The sequence below is a fragment of the Sturnus vulgaris genome, chromosome 27, assembly GCF_052056855.1.
Source record: "Sturnus vulgaris isolate bStuVul1 chromosome 27, bStuVul1.hap1, whole genome shotgun sequence".
Classification (NCBI taxonomy): Eukaryota; Metazoa; Chordata; class Aves; order Passeriformes; family Sturnidae; genus Sturnus; species Sturnus vulgaris.
Genome location: NC_142269.1, coordinates 5,598,533 through 5,613,897, shown reverse-complemented (window position 1 = coordinate 5,613,897; position 15,365 = coordinate 5,598,533). Strand labels below are relative to the sequence as shown.

The following is a 15,365-nucleotide window of genomic DNA, read 5'->3' as shown; positions in this document are numbered from 1 at the left end:
GACAGCAGCTCAACGCAGTTGGTTTGTTACTGAATATTTATTAGCGGGAAGACTAAGAATTGACTTACTACAAACAACAACAGAAGAGTCTATAGCAAGGGCCAGCAGCCCGCTGCACTCTGGGCAAATCCCTGGGAAACCAGCAAGAGACAACATGGCTCTTAGATGTGGAAGCAGAGAAAAAAAAATAAAAACAAAGTAAAAAAAAATAAGGGAAGAAGGTTCATTCCATTCGTCACTGTTGTTACAATGAGATTAACACAACTCTTAAGGCTACTGCACAATAAGAATATACAGGTGTAACAGCGAGACCTGGGAAACAGCGAGGTTCCTGAAACAAATGATTTAATGTTCCCTGATTAGGGGACTTAAGTAGAAATACTATAAATAAGAAAATTTTGAAGCCTGCAGCGTTATGGGCCCACTTGCCACACACAAAAACTGACGCAATACAACCAGTCATTTCCAAAGGGGTTTGTAATGGACCACGAAATGTTCTGGCAGCTTAGAGGAGTCACGAGGCACGGGAGTGTGCCCTTTGCAGGGGAAAGACTGCAAGGTCTGCAAGGTACCAGGTGGGTATCAGCCACCCTCACCATCAAGCACCAGCTGTGGCAGCCAGCTCTGCCCAGGGAGCACTGCCAGGGACAGGGGGACTCAGTCTGATCACATGCAGAGATATTTTAGGACTTTAGCATCAGATCTCCAGCCCCTCCCTTCCCTCAGCCCAGGCAAAAGCAACCCATGCTGAAGGGGCAACTGGGACGTATGTGAAAGAACATTGGTTTTAGCCAAGAAAGTGGCTCTAGTCAAATGGCAGAAACCACCTGAGCTCATGACAGCCAGGACAGCACCAGCTCTAGTTCCAAGCATTTGCCTCATGCTCTGCACTGATCCAGACAGAACTGGTGAGGCAGAGACCTGTGGGGCAGGCTCTGCTGAGCCAGGAGAGAGCCAGAAAAGGAGTGCAGACGGCTCAGCAGCACCAGAGCACAGCTGCCAAGGGACAGGGTCCTGGTCAGTGCAGAGCTGGTGGCAGAGGGACCTGGCCACAGCCAGCAGTGGGGGGAGAGCTTCCCTGCTGTGGCACCACCAGGCTGCCCTTGTGCTCGGCTGTCTGCCCTGTTCCAGAGACCCCAGTGCAGCCACCAGACGAGATGGGACAGGACAAGGGCTTGGTCTACAGTGTTGTTCCCACTCAGGTAGGAAGCAAGGCATGAAGGAATGTCCCTGCCTGGCTGCAGCAGCCTCTGGGGTGTCCAATGCAGCATGGCCTCTACTACCAGAGACTAGAGGAAGAGGGAGAGCTCCTGAGACCTGAACAAAACCAATCACAAAACTAGGCAAGAATTTCTTTAGAGTTTAACTAAGAATGCAATACTATTTCCAGCCAGTTTCCCATCTCGATAGTCACGTAACAAACCAAGGCAATGACGGTCTTTAGTTGACTGAACAGTTCTCAAGTTCAAACGTTGACACTTAATAGAGGGTCTCAGCATTGCTGCTCCGAGGCCTCTTGATCTTCTCAATATTTTTGAGGATCATGTCATGCAAAGTGACCTGCAAATAGGAAGAACAGGACTCAGACAGGAAGCCATCCAGCTTTTACCACAATCACTGGTTACCACAGCAGCACCACTTCCCTTGGCACCAGCCTCAACCCTTGTGTGCAACCACACACCTGGTTAAGGTAAGGGCTTCCTTCAGCCAGACCTTAGAGAAGCCAGTACATGTAATACCAAAAACATTTATTCAAAAACCCTAGGATTGGCTTGTACTGTATGAAGAGCTTAGGATCAGATTCCCACAGAAAGGACACGAATATTTTTTTTCACTGGGGCCTGTGAACACTGCTAGAAACTTCTGCATCTCTAGGAGATGGTGGAGAAGCAAGTTGGCTCATCTCACTGGAGCCGAAGCAGGCAGGCTTCCTGCCAGGAGTGGCCATGCTCAGGGGGAAAGGGGAGAGGAGAAGCAGCAGGACAAGGGCTCTGGATCACTGCTGAGTGAGGAGCCAGTGTGAGCTCTGTGTTTTCACTTACATATTGATTTCTCAGCTCTGAAATGATGAGGCGCAGACTAATGTACTCCTTCTCGTCGATCTCCGTCACGGTGCGGCGATAGTCCTCCTGCCGGGAGCACACACGGCTCAGCCCAGCCTCCCTCACTCTGCCCTCCACAAAGGAGCCCCTCCACCTTCAGCTTGCTGCCATCAATCCTTGTATGATCCCCCCTCTTCCCCCAGGACACTCAGCTCAGAAAGGACAGGGACAAAGCAGCTCAAATCAAGAAGCAGCAGCATAAACATGTAAATCTCCGCATCCCTGGTGACTTACCACATGAGGGTACTTGGCTATTTTGGAAACCAACTTTGCTCTTGTGATATAGTATCTGGCAGGAAAAGAGAGAGATTAAAGCTCAGATAAACAGCATCAGGATTATTTTCAGGTCCAAGCTGCCTTATAACAACAGCTGCAGAACCTTTCTCAAACACATTCATTTTCCAAAGGAGATTCCAAAAAAAGAAGTCTGCTCTTGCATGCCTACCTAGAAATCTGGTCCAGGTAAGATGCTGCCTCACTCTCCACAGTCCGAAGCTCAGCAACTGTTTCTTCCTGCAGGAAAGACCAGGAAGCTATTAGCTCCAGTAGGCTGCAGCTGGCCTTCAGGGCTCGGGAAGCACTGTCTCAGCAGCACCACCTTAAGTTCAAGCTTGGGTTTTAAAACCTAACCTAATGCCATGACTGCAGCTGATGGACACCATGAACTGAAAGATTCAGAGGAACCTCAGAGATCCGAGTCCTGGGAGCACAATGCAGTGTCTTACCTGAATAGAAACACCAAAGTTGTTCCCATCCTCTATCCTGGGAATGAGAAGCTGCACCCACATTTTGACCTGCAGTGGAGAGATCACAACACTGACCAATGCCAACATCTGCACAAAGACTTCTCTCAGGAAAGTCAGCAAAAGCCTCCCAGGACCCTGCCTTTGCAACACAGCTGCAGGTGCCTTATGCATCTATAACACTTCCAAGATCACTTCCCACACAGCTGGGATGCCATGCAAGCCAGCACGGGCCCAGCTTCCCATGGAAAGCTCTCCTCATCGTGGCACAGGAGCTCCTGGCAGGAGTCTGTGCCTGTGCAAAAGAAGGGCAAAGCAAAGCCTCAGGAGGCCTGTTTACAGACATCCTTCTCCTTCAGGCAAACAATGGAGCTCCCCAAGGGTCTCACCTGCCTTCCAGCCCCTGTCAGAAAAGGCAAAGCCCTGCTTTTCCTCATCTACAGCACAGAGGGACCTGCTCCTTTCACAGCTCCACTCCTCCAGGAGTAAAACCACCCTGCTGCCTCCCCTTACTTCAGGCTCACACCCACCGTATTGCACTTCTCAATGAGCAGCCTGATTTCTGGTTTCACTTTCTCTATGATGTCCACCAGCTGCTGGTTGCTCTTCAGCATCCCATTGGGCATCACAAACACTTTGGTACCTGTGGCAGAGACAAATCCCCAGTGTCAGTGGCTCACAGAAGTGGCCATGCCGGGGTCGGACTGAGGGGCCACCTGAGCCTCACTCATCTCCCACCAAGGCCAGAAAGGGACTGAGCCAGGCTGTGGCCACCTGTAGGGAAGGGGAGACGGGACATGGGATAACAGCAGTGACCACAAGGGAAGGAAAAGAGAAAACAGAACAGGATGAGACTGAAGAGCTCGAGGATGCTGAGCACAAAGGGTTTTCTGGTGCACACGTACAAGAAGTTTCTGTCTCAGCTTAATCCAAAGCCTGGAATCTTCTTCCAGACAAGAGAGAAACTGCACAGAGCCACCAGGATATCAGCTGCCTCTGTCAGCAGACCAAGATCCAGCCAAGTACTACTTATGTCTATCAGAGAAGTACTAATTATGCTTCTAAGAGCTGGAACCTGACTCCTCCACATCCAAACATCTGTAGGTCAGGCTCTGGCCTGTATGAGCAGCAGCTGCTGTCAGGGCAGGGCAAGTGGGGCTCGCATGATTTGCATCCCCAAGGCTCAGTGCAGTGGTTCAGGGGGCAGGCAGCAATACAAGGGACTCGAGGATTCTTACCCTGAAAGGTCTCTTCGTGGTCTTCAAGCTTCCTCTTTTTCATATTTGGCTAAAATATACAAAACGTTTTACTCACAAACTAGTTGTAAGCTGTAAAAGTGTTGCAAAGGAAAAAAAGGAAAACTTAGAGCCCGGCCATGCTCCTGGTTTCTAAGCACTCTTCCTTAAAGCCCAAGGACTGCAGAGGAGTGTTACCTCCAGCAGACTTCCCAGGCTTGAGACATCAATCTCTAAAAGCCTCTGGGTCAAGGCCTGTTATTAAATAAGAATATCCTACCCCAGCACAGAGCAAATTATGCAGTTTTAACAGAAGCTGGGATCACAGCCAAGAAAGTAACCTTACCCCATCCAGTCCATCATGGCTGTTGGTGAGAAGAATTGGGTCAGGCACTGGGAGGTTCATGTCCGAATGGATCTGAGTAAGATCATGAATATTCAGGATGGGTTCCTGCAAAATAAAACAGGTTTGTTGTTTGATTATAAACTAAGAAGTTCTGGCACACCAAACACAATGAGAAGACAAAAGATCTGGCAATAGGCTGTGAGCCCCCAACCTAGGAGTGCCAGATCATGGTAAGCTATGAAGTGTTAGAGATCACACAAAGCAAACTGCAAAAGGCAGCACCCCTCCAGAGCCAACAGCACTGCAGTGCATGTGAGCAACCAGCTGCTGCTTTGTGTCTCTGCACAGAAAACACCCATGAAGAGACCTGCCACATCACTTTTAAAATGTCGCTGAAAATGGAAAAGGATACAGAGCATAAGGCACGTCCTACCTTAAGGAATCCATCGAGTTCTAACAGCTTCTTTGGAAAAAAGTTTGCTACGAGGTCTTCAGCCTAAGAAAGAAAGAACAGTGATGTGAAAGAAGGCCACGCTGCTCCTACTAGCAGGCAGGAACAACGGGGAAATTATCTGTGCAAAAGCAGGAAACAAAGAGAATGCAATTTCTTCCTGCTGCCAAAACCAAACAAAGCCCAGGTGAGAAGAGAGCCACGAGGCTCAGGAACCTCACTGCAGTGAGTGATTGATGTCCTGCGTGTTGCTAAGCTTCCAGGGCAGGTTCAACGCACAGTCGAGTTTGTCAGAAAGACACAGCCAAAAAACCCCTTTCCTGCTCGTCCTGTGACACTCACCTCGCTCGTGATCCGCTCCCTGAAGGAGTCAACCTACAGAATGAAACAGGGACAGGTCAGGGTCGCTCTTGAACAACGGGGCCCGGGGAGGCCCCCGGCTCTGCAGCCGCATGACCCTCCCAGCCCAGCTCCCGCTCTCCCGGGAAACGGGAGGGGTCTACGAATACCGAGCGGGAGCTGCCCGGGGACGCCCGGAGCAGCTCTGTCTGCCCGCCCCAGACTCCGGGCACTGCGGGCGACTGGAAACCGCGCTGCTCCCGCCGGGGTGGAAGATCCGCCGGGCCGGCCCGGGCCAGCGGCCACGCTCTGACGGGGCACGGCTCGGGGGCGGCCACAGCACAGCGCCGGCCGCATCCCCGCCCCTCGGCGGTGCAGGGCCAGGCGGGGGTGGAGACACCGGGGACTCGTCGGGGCAAACGGGCCGCGCTCGGCGGCCAGGGTGGAACGGCCGGGAGGCACCGTGGGGCGGCCCCGGCCCCAGGCCCGCCCCGCCCCGGGCCGGCGCCAGCACACCGGCGCGGGCCGGTGGGGCGGAGGCGGCAGCCGAACCGGGCCGGGCGAGGCCAGGCAGGGCGGGGCGAGCAGCGGGGCGGGCGCACCTTAAGCTTCACCTCCGGGTCCACCTTGAGCAGCGAGGCCATGGCGGGTCCGGTTTCGGGGCCGCTCCGCTTCCCCGGGCCCACACCGGAAATGACCTCACGCCGCGCGCCCGCCAATGCCGCGCGCGCCCGCCGCCCGCGTGACCCCCCCCGCGCGCACGCGCCGCCGGGTCCTGGCCGCTCAGCGCCGCCCGGGGCGGGGACGCAGAAAATGGCGCGGGCGGCCCGCGCACCCCTGCCAGGACCGCGCCCCGCCTGCGTCACGTCCGGCGCGCGGAGATGGCGGGGCGCGCGCGGGCGGCGCGATGGAGGGAGCGCGGGCGGGCGGCGGCACCGCGCACGTCAGCTTCGTGTGCCAGCGCTGCTGCCAGCCGCTCAAGCTCGACACCTCCTTCAAGGTCCTTGACCGCCTCACCATCCAGGAGCTCACCGGTACCGCGGCGCGGCGCGGTGGAGTGGGGGGCAGGGGCCCGGGCCTAGGCCTAGGCCTGGGCCTGGCTGACGCCTTCTCTCCTACAGCCCCGCTGGTGACCGCCGCCCCTGCCAGACCCGGAGACCTGCACGAAGAGGAGAGCGCCCTCACGGAGGTACGGCGGGGCCGGGCGCGGCGGCAGCTCCCCCGGGACTTCCGGTAACGATGTCTCCTTACCTTCAGGAAGCCTTCGTGGAGAACCGGCAGGATGGCGTGTCCAGGAGGTTTATCCCACCAGCCAGGTACAGCCGGTGCCGCATTCCTGTCAGGCCTGGCCCATCTTGGAACCCAGCCTCTCTCTCCGGGCAGCTTGAGCCAACGCTGTGGCAGCGCCTGAGAAAGTTCCCCCCATGACGGGAGGATACACTGAATAGCTCGTGTGACCCCCTAGAGTTTCCCCTGCAGGATCCCCGTGGCCTTCGGGCTCCTTGTCAGTTTTAGCACAGTCCTTGGGGCATTACTCCTTAGCTGTGGGTCAGCATAAACCCGACAGAGCTCCTAAAACATGGGTTGCCCCAGCCTCCTGCCCTCTCTTTTAACTGATTCAGCCCCAGGTTCTGGTCTGGTGCTTGAGCTGCCTCTCCTCAGCACTTAGCACTCATCTCAGTAACATTCTTTCCAAGAATGATGTCAACAGAAAGTGCCAACAGTTTCACGCTGATCGGAGAGGCCTCGGATGGTGGCACCATGGAAAACCTCAGCCGGAGACTGAAGGCAAGTGGGTCACGAGCTGGTAAACTCAGATCCTTGGGAACAGAGCATCGTTTTTTCCTGATGCTCTGCAAAACTAAACTGCAAAGTTTCCCATAGTGTTTGCCTTCCAAGGGCTTGGTTGGTGAGTAGTTGAGCAGAGATAGATTATTTTAATCAATATTTGACCTGCAAAGAAGACTTCTGCTAACTGAAAACCAGCAGGCCTGTGGTTTTCCTTGCACTAATGTGAGCCCTTCCTCCAGGTCACTGGCGACCTCTTTGACATCATGTCTGGGCAGACGGATGTGGATCACCCACTGTGTGAGGAATGCACAGATACTCTGCTGGACCAGCTGGACACACAGCTCAACATCACAGAGAACGAGTGCCAGAACTACAAGTGAGTGATCCAGAGATGACCCAAGACAGAGCTGCTGTAGCTTGAGACACAATCAGCATGGAGAGCTCGGGGCTGACAAGAGGTGCAGGGGCTGCCACAGAACTGGGGACTGGCAGTGCAGGACTTCCTAGGGATACCTGTTTTGGTAATCCTGCTGTTCTGCTTTAGGAGATGTCTGGAGATACTGGAACAGATGAATGAGGATGATAAAGAGAAGCTGCAGACAGAACTGAAAGAACTGGCACTGGAGGAAGAGCAGCTGATTCAGGAGCTGGAGGATGTTGAGAAGAACCGCAAGATTGTGGCTGAGGACTTCGAGAGAGTTAGGGCAGAGGCTGAGCGGCTGGAGCAGGAGGAGGCTCAGTGAGTGAACTCTGCCTGCAGCTTGTGGCAGGGGGTGGAGGCAGCAGATAAATGAGGTTGTAACATGAGAAACCTGTAAATGTGCCCAAATGCCAGTGGCAGAAGTAAAGGTGGCGAGACCAAGCTGGCCCGCAGAGCTGTCACTCTGATGTAGAAGCCAGCACTCAGCACGTCTTGTCTTGCTTTTACTCAAAGGTATCAGAAAGAATACTGTGAATTCAAGAGGCAACAGCTGGAGCTGGACGATGAGTTGAAAAGTGTGGATAACCAAATGCGCTATGCTCAGATGCAATTGGATAAATTAAAGAAAACCAACGTGTTCAACGCAACCTTTCACATCTGGTAACGTGGAGACTGGAATATTATATCCATTTTCTTGGAATCTGCAGTGTGAGGCTGTTAAGTCACTGCATTTGACAGGAAAGGTGCAAGCCAGCTCACAGTTACCTCCCAGCAGAGCAATGAATGCCACCTCCCAGGAGTGGCAGCTGAGTAAGGTGTGCTGGGCTCTGGGACTGGGAAATTCCTCCTTCACCAGTCCCAGTAATACTTTGGGAACCCCTGTGCCAGCCAGCAGTGACACTGGCATCAGGGTTCACAGAGCAGGTAGCTTAGAGGGGCTGGCTATGGGGTTTTGTTGTGTTTTTATGACAAAAAAAGAACAAGTACTTGGTATTTACATAGGCTTGTTAAGAATAGGCCCAAATCCTTTGTGTGCATGGCTGGGACTGTGTGTACTGTGCTGTTGGGACATGACCCTTATTTGGTTATCAGGCCAGGAGCTTTTCCCAGCCTAGCACACTTATTTATAATTCTTCTTATCACAGGCACAGTGGGCAGTTTGGCACAATAAATAACTTCAGGCTTGGCCGTCTCCCCAGTGTTCCTGTGGAATGGAATGAGATCAATGCTGCCTGGGGGCAGACTGTGCTGCTGCTGCATGCCCTGGCCAACAAAATGGGCCTAAAGTTTCAGAGGTACCTGCAGTATCACACACAGTTCATTTGTGACCCAGAGGAAGACAGGCAGACTCAGGTGCCTGTGAATTCTGTCTCCTTTTTTCAGATACCGTCTTGTCCCCTATGGCAACCACTCCTATTTGGAGTCCCTCACGGACAAATCCAAGGTAAGAGATCCCATACAAATCATGGGATGTTGACCTTGAGTGCCAGAGCCCTGGTCACATTGGGGATGCATGCAGGAAACAAAACTTAGTCTCTGTGAGTATGGAGTCCAGGAAAGCTGGCTGCTCCAGCTCCTCCAGCATGGTAAAATCTCACACCACATCCTGTATGAAGCCACTGGTGCTGCCAGCCAGCCAGAACTGTTGAATGACACACCTGGCCAGAGGCAGAGGCATGCTTTGGTGTGATTGGCAGGTAGATAGCATGATTTGGGATTGGTGCAAGTCAGGAACACATGCCTGCATGTGGTGGGCACATGCACAAAGCCAGTCACACTTGCTCTGTGTCACAAGCCATTTCTCAGCACCTCATGACAAATTTCAGCCTCACGTGAGGTTAAAAAGCTGCAGTGACCATATCAAAAACAAGTGCTTGGGGTGTCTGATACAAATCTCTTTTCCAGGAGCTTCCCCTGTACTGCTCTGGAGGCCTGAGGTTCTTCTGGGACAACAAATTTGATCATGCCATGGTGGCATTCCTGGACTGTGTGCAACAGTTTAAAGAGGAAGTGGAAAAAGGTGAAACTCGGTTTTGTTTGCCTTACAGGTGAGTGTTGCCACATAACTGTCAAATTCAGCCCTGTATGCTCCCCCTAGCACTGCTTGCTGTTTCAGTCCTGTTTCAGAAATCATCTGGAATTGTGATGTGTGTTTGCTAATTTTATTGAAACTTAAAGCCAGCCCCTTGGGTGGAATCCTGAGGCTTGCTCAAGTCCCTTTAAAAACAGCATAGTATTATTGTCAGATTTAAAATTTAGTGCTTGGTATCATACTGAGATTAAATGTTTGCAGTAGGAGTGCACTAATTAAAGCTTGTGTGTGATACAGGATGGACGTGGAGAAAGGAAAGATTGAAGACACAGGTGGCAGTGGTGGCTCTTACTCAATTAAAACACAATTTAACTCTGAAGAGCAATGGACAAAAGCACTAAAATTCATGTTAACTAACCTGAAGTGGGGCCTTGCCTGGGTCTCATCCCAATTCTATAACAAGTAACTGTGGTAAGAACTTGGCCTGGCAACTGGAGTGTCTGCATTGTGTTGGAGAAAGGCAAATTCAGATATCTCTTAATATTAACCAGTACAAAATGTTTACAATACCAAAAATCCACAAGACACTTTATTTAAAATACCATTATTACAAGCAGTTTATAGAAAAGCAATATGCAAAGTTGTATCACTGAGTCGAACAGAATAAAACCCAGCTATTAAATGGATTCTAAACTGTTATTTTTGGCATTTATGGCCATGGACGTAAATAATTGTCAAACAAAAGAACACTCATCAGTTTGATGCTGCTCTGTTACAGCTGATGCAGGGTTGGAAAAGCAAAAGGTTACAAACCCAGGGGAAAAGGTGAAAAAACTGCCAGTAACTACAGTTAGAAAATACTTCATTTTGAAGTGATATCAGCACTTCTTTGTGCTACTGAACAAGGTTTGATACCATTACAACACTGTAATCCCTCCTGCAGCCTGTTCCTGCACTAAGGAAATAGTGCCTGGTGTTTCCAGCCAGCAGTGCCTGGCACAGCACAAACCCCTGGCACTCACAGGGACACCCAGCCTGGGCACTGCTGGGTGGCATCACAGCACTGGCCTGATTCTGTCCTCATCACCACACTGGTCACCACTGGCTGTGGTGAGGCAAGAGCAAACAGGCTCCAAGTGCTGGCACAGAGGGGACCATCACAGGCAGCTGAGACAGGAATTTTATAAAAGCAGCAAGAGGACACAGCACAGCCCCATTTGTAACAGGGGTGTGAGAGCTGGTCCCAGTGATCCCGGTCCCAGATGAGCTCCAGGCATGGCCTGGACAAACAAAACTGCACTGAGGGGTCTCTTTGGTTAAAGGGAACTTAGATTCAAAACTTAAAAGATGCAGCTCTTACAATAAAGCTTTTGGGGCATTTCTAAACACTATGGTGCTCTTGGACCTGCCTTCAGAGCATGAGTGTGATGCCTAGCAGGATGAGCTTTGCTAATTAACATGATGGGCTGTTCCAGAATTCAGGTAACCCTGAGCTGTGCTGGGTGCCTGGGCAGTGTCACAGTTGTCAGCAGCATGACAGTTCCTGCTGCTGAGGCAGTGACTGGATGGGCAGGGTGGTTCTATTTCTGAGGCAGAATTCTGTCCGTGGGAGATTTGGTTCCACAGTTCCCACGGTGCTGCTTGGGTGTGGTGCTGCCAACTATGCGCCTCACCACAGCATAGGAGAACTCCAGGATACTTTCTGGAGAAATGCCAGTGATGCAGTTTAAATGCTCCACAACCTGGAAAAAAGAAAAGATACAGCACCTAAAGCTTGTGAGTTTACAGACGAGTAACTGCTCCATGGGCACATTTCACAGGGAGTTTGTCCCATGAGATTGCTTCTCTACCTGCCAGTGGAACATTGCCTGTGGGATTTTGTTCTGGCTGTGAAGGTGAGGACACTCACCAGTGCCAGCACACACTGCACACAGAACTGCCCCATGCCCTCAGCTCTGACAAGCCCACATGCTTCCTGCTAAAAAGACAGTGCTGTCCCCTCCCTCATGGCACTCCCAGTGCAGCCCCACTTGCTGTGCTGAGACAGACAAACTACTTGTGTTCCCGTAGAGCCCACGTGTTCAGCAGCGACTGTACCTGCTCCCAGTGCCCAGGGCTCAGGATGAACACACCTGTACTGATGACTCCAACAGCCAAGAGCATGAAATCTTCCTTCACTGTTAAAAACTTGGCTCTGCAGACGGAAAAGTTTGTTCAGGTGTAAAATGCTGCTTCACAGTTCAAAAGCACCTGCTGCTGTAGTTGCCAATGCCCAGGATATGTTGGCTTATTCAGGCCAACCAAAGCTCCCAAAGTTGGAGCTGACAGTGCAAGGCTGAATTTTAACAACCAAGTGAAACATTTTCCTTGCCTGTGAAGCAGCTGTGGAAAAGCACATTGCTTTGAACCAGTGTATTCAGAAACAATGATGAATGCCCCCCAAAGTGGTTATTTTTTAAAACATGCCCCCAAAATGGCATAATGAGAGTTATGCTGCTATTTATTAGCCTTTTTAAGGGTTTTAATTTCAAAGGGTTAAGTCATTGTCAGGCAAGGCCCTTACATCTGCAGTTTGCTTGGTGTGGAATTTTCAATGGCGATCTTCAGCAGAGTGTCATAGATGGTCTCTCTGGTCAGGTAGCAGAAGTCCAGCAGCTGGACACACAGCTGGTGTAAGGGTTTGGCAGGAAGCAAGCAGCCATTGTATCCTGGCAGAGATCATACCATCAGTCCCACATTTTGGGTCACTAAATTGAATTACAAGTCTTAGGCACCAAAAGGGAGAGAGAATTCTGAGGACAGCTGCCCTGTCTCTGAATGCCACAGGATCCCACAGCCTCAATATAATTTCACTCTAAAATTCAGGCCATCAGACCTGGGCCAAGAAAATGGTGAGTGATTGTAGAAAATGTGGCCTGGCACTACCTTTGGGGGCTTTAAACTCTTTATCTTTTACTGAATGAGTCATGACTCATCACATGTCACCATTCATCACATTCTACGAAGGACAAAGTTCTCATCTAAAAGGTGAAGCCCTGGACAGTTGAAGAGTTCCACGTGCAAAAATCTGAGACATTTTGGTTCAGACCAGCAGCAGCTCTATGACCCTACTAAAAATCTTCCTTCTCATTCTCTCTGACTGATACTCTCACCTAGAACCTCCAGAAGCAATTCCACGTAGGCCAACGGAGTTGACACATTGATGTGGAAGTGCAGAGTGTTTAAAACAGCAAGCTCTGACTCCAGCAATTCCTGTTTAGTGTAGGAGTATTTTAAGGACTGCAGAAATTTTAAAGCTGTGTCACTGGTCACTCTCTGAAGAGGAAAAAAAGAGACAAAACGTCTTCCAGGCAGTAAGGCAGTCGGTAGGAACAAAGTGCTCTATCACCTCTCTCCTGCCGAGCATGAGGCTGCAGCTCACCCGCCTGTCCTTTGAGCTGGCACAGGAAATCCAGCTCTGACCTTTCCCACAGGTTTCCTTGACTCAATAAACCATCTCCAGGCAGGTGTGAACCCCTGTGGACACACAATTTTTGACAACCATAGGCCGAGATTTTCCTGCAATTTTTTTCCCCCAGACTGGGAACATTTCCCAGCAAATTGTTATTGGACGAGCAGCAATTTGCCTGCCCTAAAGGGAATGTCGTGTCCTTGGCATTTCATTATCACTACTGTCTTTTAAAAAGGAAATCTATTTTTAAGAGAGATTAATACACTGCAGATAGCACGGTGCTAAAGCAAGGACAGGCTGAGCTGGCTTACACTGTAGTGCAGAGAGAGTTTGCTGGCGAGCTGAACACACGACACGAGGCGCAGGACAAAGGTGTTGGTTATCTGATCCCTCACAGAGCTCCAGCTGCTCCTCTGCCCTTGGTCACGACCTTTAGCGTTCCCTCTGTCATTGCACATCTGTTCTACCTGCTTGATCATAAACCTACAAAACCCACAATTACTCAGAGAACAGTTCTGTCAGATGAGAGGAAGAAAGGCAATTTCACGTATACTTAAGACTATATGTAGAACTAATAATTCGGATTAGGTGAATGAAGAGACAAAGCCCTCAACATGCACATTAGTCGTGTGGTTAGGGTGGGGGGAACAGAATGGGACAGGGCATGGGCAATATAACCCCATCAGAGAATGGGAAATGTACTGAGTGTTTAGGATTCATTACCGTTCAAGTAACTCCACTGCCTGGTACCGTGTGGATTGGTCCAAGCGCCATTTTTCAGACAAAAGGAAGATAAACTCTGCAAAAAGCACAGCAGTCACTCATTTCAGTCTCCTGAAGCTCACTGTACCGCTGTCATCTGCCCCAGGAGATGCTGTAGCTAAGTCTCACCCACGATCCGTGTATCTTTGAAGTACCCAGCATGCTCGGGCAGCTCACTCAAGTACTGCTCATTCTCCGTGGCCAAGTGGATCAGTGTGTCCTCGATAATTTCAGGAGCAACCCCACTGAACAAGGGGCCTGAGTCACGGCCCCGGGGTTCCAGTGGCACCTGAGACCCCATTTACCGAGTCACGGCCGAAGCCGTAATGACAATGATTCCACCAACCCCTCGGGGAGAGACCAGGACAGGGCTCCGCCACCTCCTCCCAGCAGCGCTGACTCCCGGCCGCCCGGAGACGGCACTGGGGTGGGACGGCCGCTCGGTGCGGTTGGCGGGCAGGGCCGGGAGCTCGGGCAAGGCTGGGGATGCGGGCAAGGCCGGAAGCTCGGGCAGGGCCGGGGGTGTGGGCAGGGCCAGGGGCTCAGGCAGGGCAGGGAGCTCGGGTACGGCCAGGGGTGCGGGCAGAGCCGGGGGTGCGGGCAGGGCCGGGGTTCGGGCAGGGCCGGGGATCGGGCAGGGCCGGGGATCGGGCAGGGCCGGGGTCGCAGCCGGGTCGGAGGTCCGGGCCCGGACGGAGCAGCGCCCCAGCGCCTCCAGTCACATGACTCCGCTCCGCCAATCATCAGGGGTCGCGACCGGCACGCGCTGGGTCTCAGCCAACCATTCGACGCCGCGCGCCGCTCGGGCCCTCCGATTGGCCAGTGCTCCCGCCGGATGTGGCGTCACGTCGCCGAGCGGAAACGGCGGGGAAAGATGGCGGCGCCCGGGGAGCCGGGGGAGGCAGCGTTCGCGCGGCGCATCGACCCGTCCCGGGAGCCGGGACTCAGCCCCGAGCAGCGCCGCCTCATGGCGCAGCTGGAGTACGCCCAGCGCCAGCGCGCCCTGCAGCGCCGGCTCCGCAGCCGCAACGTGCTGCTGGCGCTCGGTATCGGCGCAGTGACATTTGGCATCTGTATCCTTTGGGGCCGGGGCAGGGCGGGGCCGGGGGGGCTCCGGGGCCGGGCCCGCAGCGTTTCCTTAATTCCCCTCACAGACGGTTACACCTTTTACTCGGTGTCGCAGGAGCGATTCCTGGACGAGCTGGAGCAGGAGGCGGAGGCGGCGCGGGCTCGGGCCCGGGCGCGAGCCGAGGGCGCCGCAAGCTGAGCGGGGAGCGCTCGGCTCGGCCCGGCCCGGCCCGGCCCGTGACTGAGCTGCTGCCGTCGCCAGACAGGACGGGCCTCGAGACAGATACGCCTGAGGGGTTCGGGGTCTGTCCCTTGCTCTGCTTTGGCCAGAAGGCCCCGGGGGCTCCCCGCAGGCAGGGCCCCCCCGCGGGCAGACCCCGCCCCGGGGCCTTTGTCGGGACCGTGCCCATGGGAAGGCCAGGGACGCCCAGGTCCCACCACTCCCCACAATAAACCCTCTCACTGGAGACCGTGTCAGTGCCCATTGTCAAGCATCTCTTGGGCTGAGCCCCGCTCAGGATCTCGCCCTGCTCAGGGGCTGCTGCGGGGGATGTTCTGTTTTGCTCTTTATCGTCACACAGTGAGGCAAGCAGCCACACGTCCTGCCCAACAGATACACGCAGA

At 52.9% G+C, this 15,365-nt stretch overlaps 4 protein-coding genes across 4 annotated transcripts; 2 read left to right on the top strand and 2 right to left on the bottom strand.

Moving 5' to 3' along the window:
- Positions 1 to 18: 18 nt before the first annotated feature.
- PSME3 (proteasome activator subunit 3) lies at positions 19 to 5,987 on the bottom strand. Its single transcript, XM_014885428.2, has 11 exons — positions 5,819 to 5,987; positions 5,220 to 5,252; positions 4,860 to 4,922; positions 4,427 to 4,531; positions 4,084 to 4,132; positions 3,376 to 3,488; positions 2,828 to 2,896; positions 2,548 to 2,615; positions 2,337 to 2,391; positions 2,043 to 2,129; positions 19 to 1,560 (listed from the first exon to the last, which is right to left on the bottom strand). Exons 1-11 carry the CDS (start codon positions 5,858 to 5,860, stop codon positions 1,480 to 1,482), a joined length of 765 nt encoding a protein of 254 aa, XP_014740914.1. The 5' UTR covers positions 5,861 to 5,987; the 3' UTR covers positions 19 to 1,479.
- Positions 5,988 to 6,065: 78 nt separating this feature from the next.
- On the top strand, positions 6,066 to 10,146 carry BECN1 (beclin 1). The gene is made up of 11 exons (XM_014885423.2): positions 6,066 to 6,250; positions 6,338 to 6,405; positions 6,474 to 6,532; positions 6,914 to 7,004; positions 7,247 to 7,383; positions 7,552 to 7,746; positions 7,942 to 8,088; positions 8,574 to 8,723; positions 8,812 to 8,872; positions 9,334 to 9,476; positions 9,758 to 10,146. Exons 1-11 carry the CDS (start codon positions 6,124 to 6,126, stop codon positions 9,924 to 9,926), a joined length of 1,347 nt encoding a protein of 448 aa, XP_014740909.1. The 5' UTR covers positions 6,066 to 6,123; the 3' UTR covers positions 9,927 to 10,146.
- A 125-nt stretch (positions 10,147 to 10,271) lies between these two features.
- CNTD1 (cyclin N-terminal domain containing 1) lies at positions 10,272 to 14,197 on the bottom strand. The gene is made up of 7 exons (XM_014885435.2): positions 13,803 to 14,197; positions 13,635 to 13,710; positions 13,223 to 13,394; positions 12,613 to 12,775; positions 12,024 to 12,168; positions 11,558 to 11,654; positions 10,272 to 11,202 (listed from the first exon to the last, which is right to left on the bottom strand). Exons 1-7 carry the CDS (start codon positions 13,972 to 13,974, stop codon positions 11,041 to 11,043), a joined length of 987 nt encoding a protein of 328 aa, XP_014740921.2. The 5' UTR covers positions 13,975 to 14,197; the 3' UTR covers positions 10,272 to 11,040.
- A 296-nt stretch (positions 14,198 to 14,493) lies between these two features.
- On the top strand, positions 14,494 to 15,208 carry COA3 (cytochrome c oxidase assembly factor 3). The gene is made up of 2 exons (XM_014885432.2): positions 14,494 to 14,746; positions 14,828 to 15,208. The coding sequence occupies exons 1-2, from the start codon at positions 14,509 to 14,511 to the stop codon at positions 14,938 to 14,940; spliced, it is 351 nt and encodes a 116-aa protein (XP_014740918.1). The 5' UTR covers positions 14,494 to 14,508; the 3' UTR covers positions 14,941 to 15,208.
- Positions 15,209 to 15,365: the final 157 nt, after the last annotated feature.

Excerpts from the sequence above, each read along its gene's own strand:
- CNTD1 (XM_014885435.2), bottom strand. The coding sequence starts at position 13,974 with ATGGGGTCTCAGGTGCCACTGGAACCCCGGGGCCGTGACTCAGGCCCC. Across the intron at positions 12,776-13,222 it reads AACTCTCTCTGCACTACAGT|AGAGTGACCAGTGACACAGC; the intron begins GTAAGCCAGCTC and ends TTTCCTCTTCAG. Across the intron at positions 12,169-12,612 it reads ATTGCTTCTGGAGGTTCTAG|GATACAATGGCTGCTTGCTT; the intron begins GTGAGAGTATCA and ends GATCTCTGCCAG.
- BECN1 (XM_014885423.2), top strand. The coding sequence starts at position 6,124 with ATGGAGGGAGCGCGGGCGGGCGGCGGCACCGCGCACGTCAGCTTCGTG. Across the intron at positions 6,251-6,337 it reads CACCATCCAGGAGCTCACCG|CCCCGCTGGTGACCGCCGCC; the intron begins GTACCGCGGCGC and ends TCTCTCCTACAG. Across the intron at positions 6,406-6,473 it reads AGGAGAGCGCCCTCACGGAG|GAAGCCTTCGTGGAGAACCG; the intron begins GTACGGCGGGGC and ends CCTTACCTTCAG.
- PSME3 (XM_014885428.2), bottom strand. The coding sequence starts at position 5,860 with ATGGCCTCGCTGCTCAAGGTGGACCCGGAGGTGAAGCTTAAG. Across the intron at positions 5,253-5,818 it reads ACCCGGAGGTGAAGCTTAAG|GTTGACTCCTTCAGGGAGCG; the intron begins GTGCGCCCGCCC and ends TTCATTCTGTAG. Across the intron at positions 4,133-4,426 it reads GCCATGATGGACTGGATGGG|CCAAATATGAAAAAGAGGAA; the intron begins GTAAGGTTACTT and ends TGTATATTTTAG.
- COA3 (XM_014885432.2), top strand. The coding sequence starts at position 14,509 with ATGTGGCGTCACGTCGCCGAGCGGAAACGGCGGGGAAAGATGGCGGCG. Across the intron at positions 14,747-14,827 it reads CGCAGTGACATTTGGCATCT|ACGGTTACACCTTTTACTCG; the intron begins GTATCCTTTGGG and ends TTCCCCTCACAG.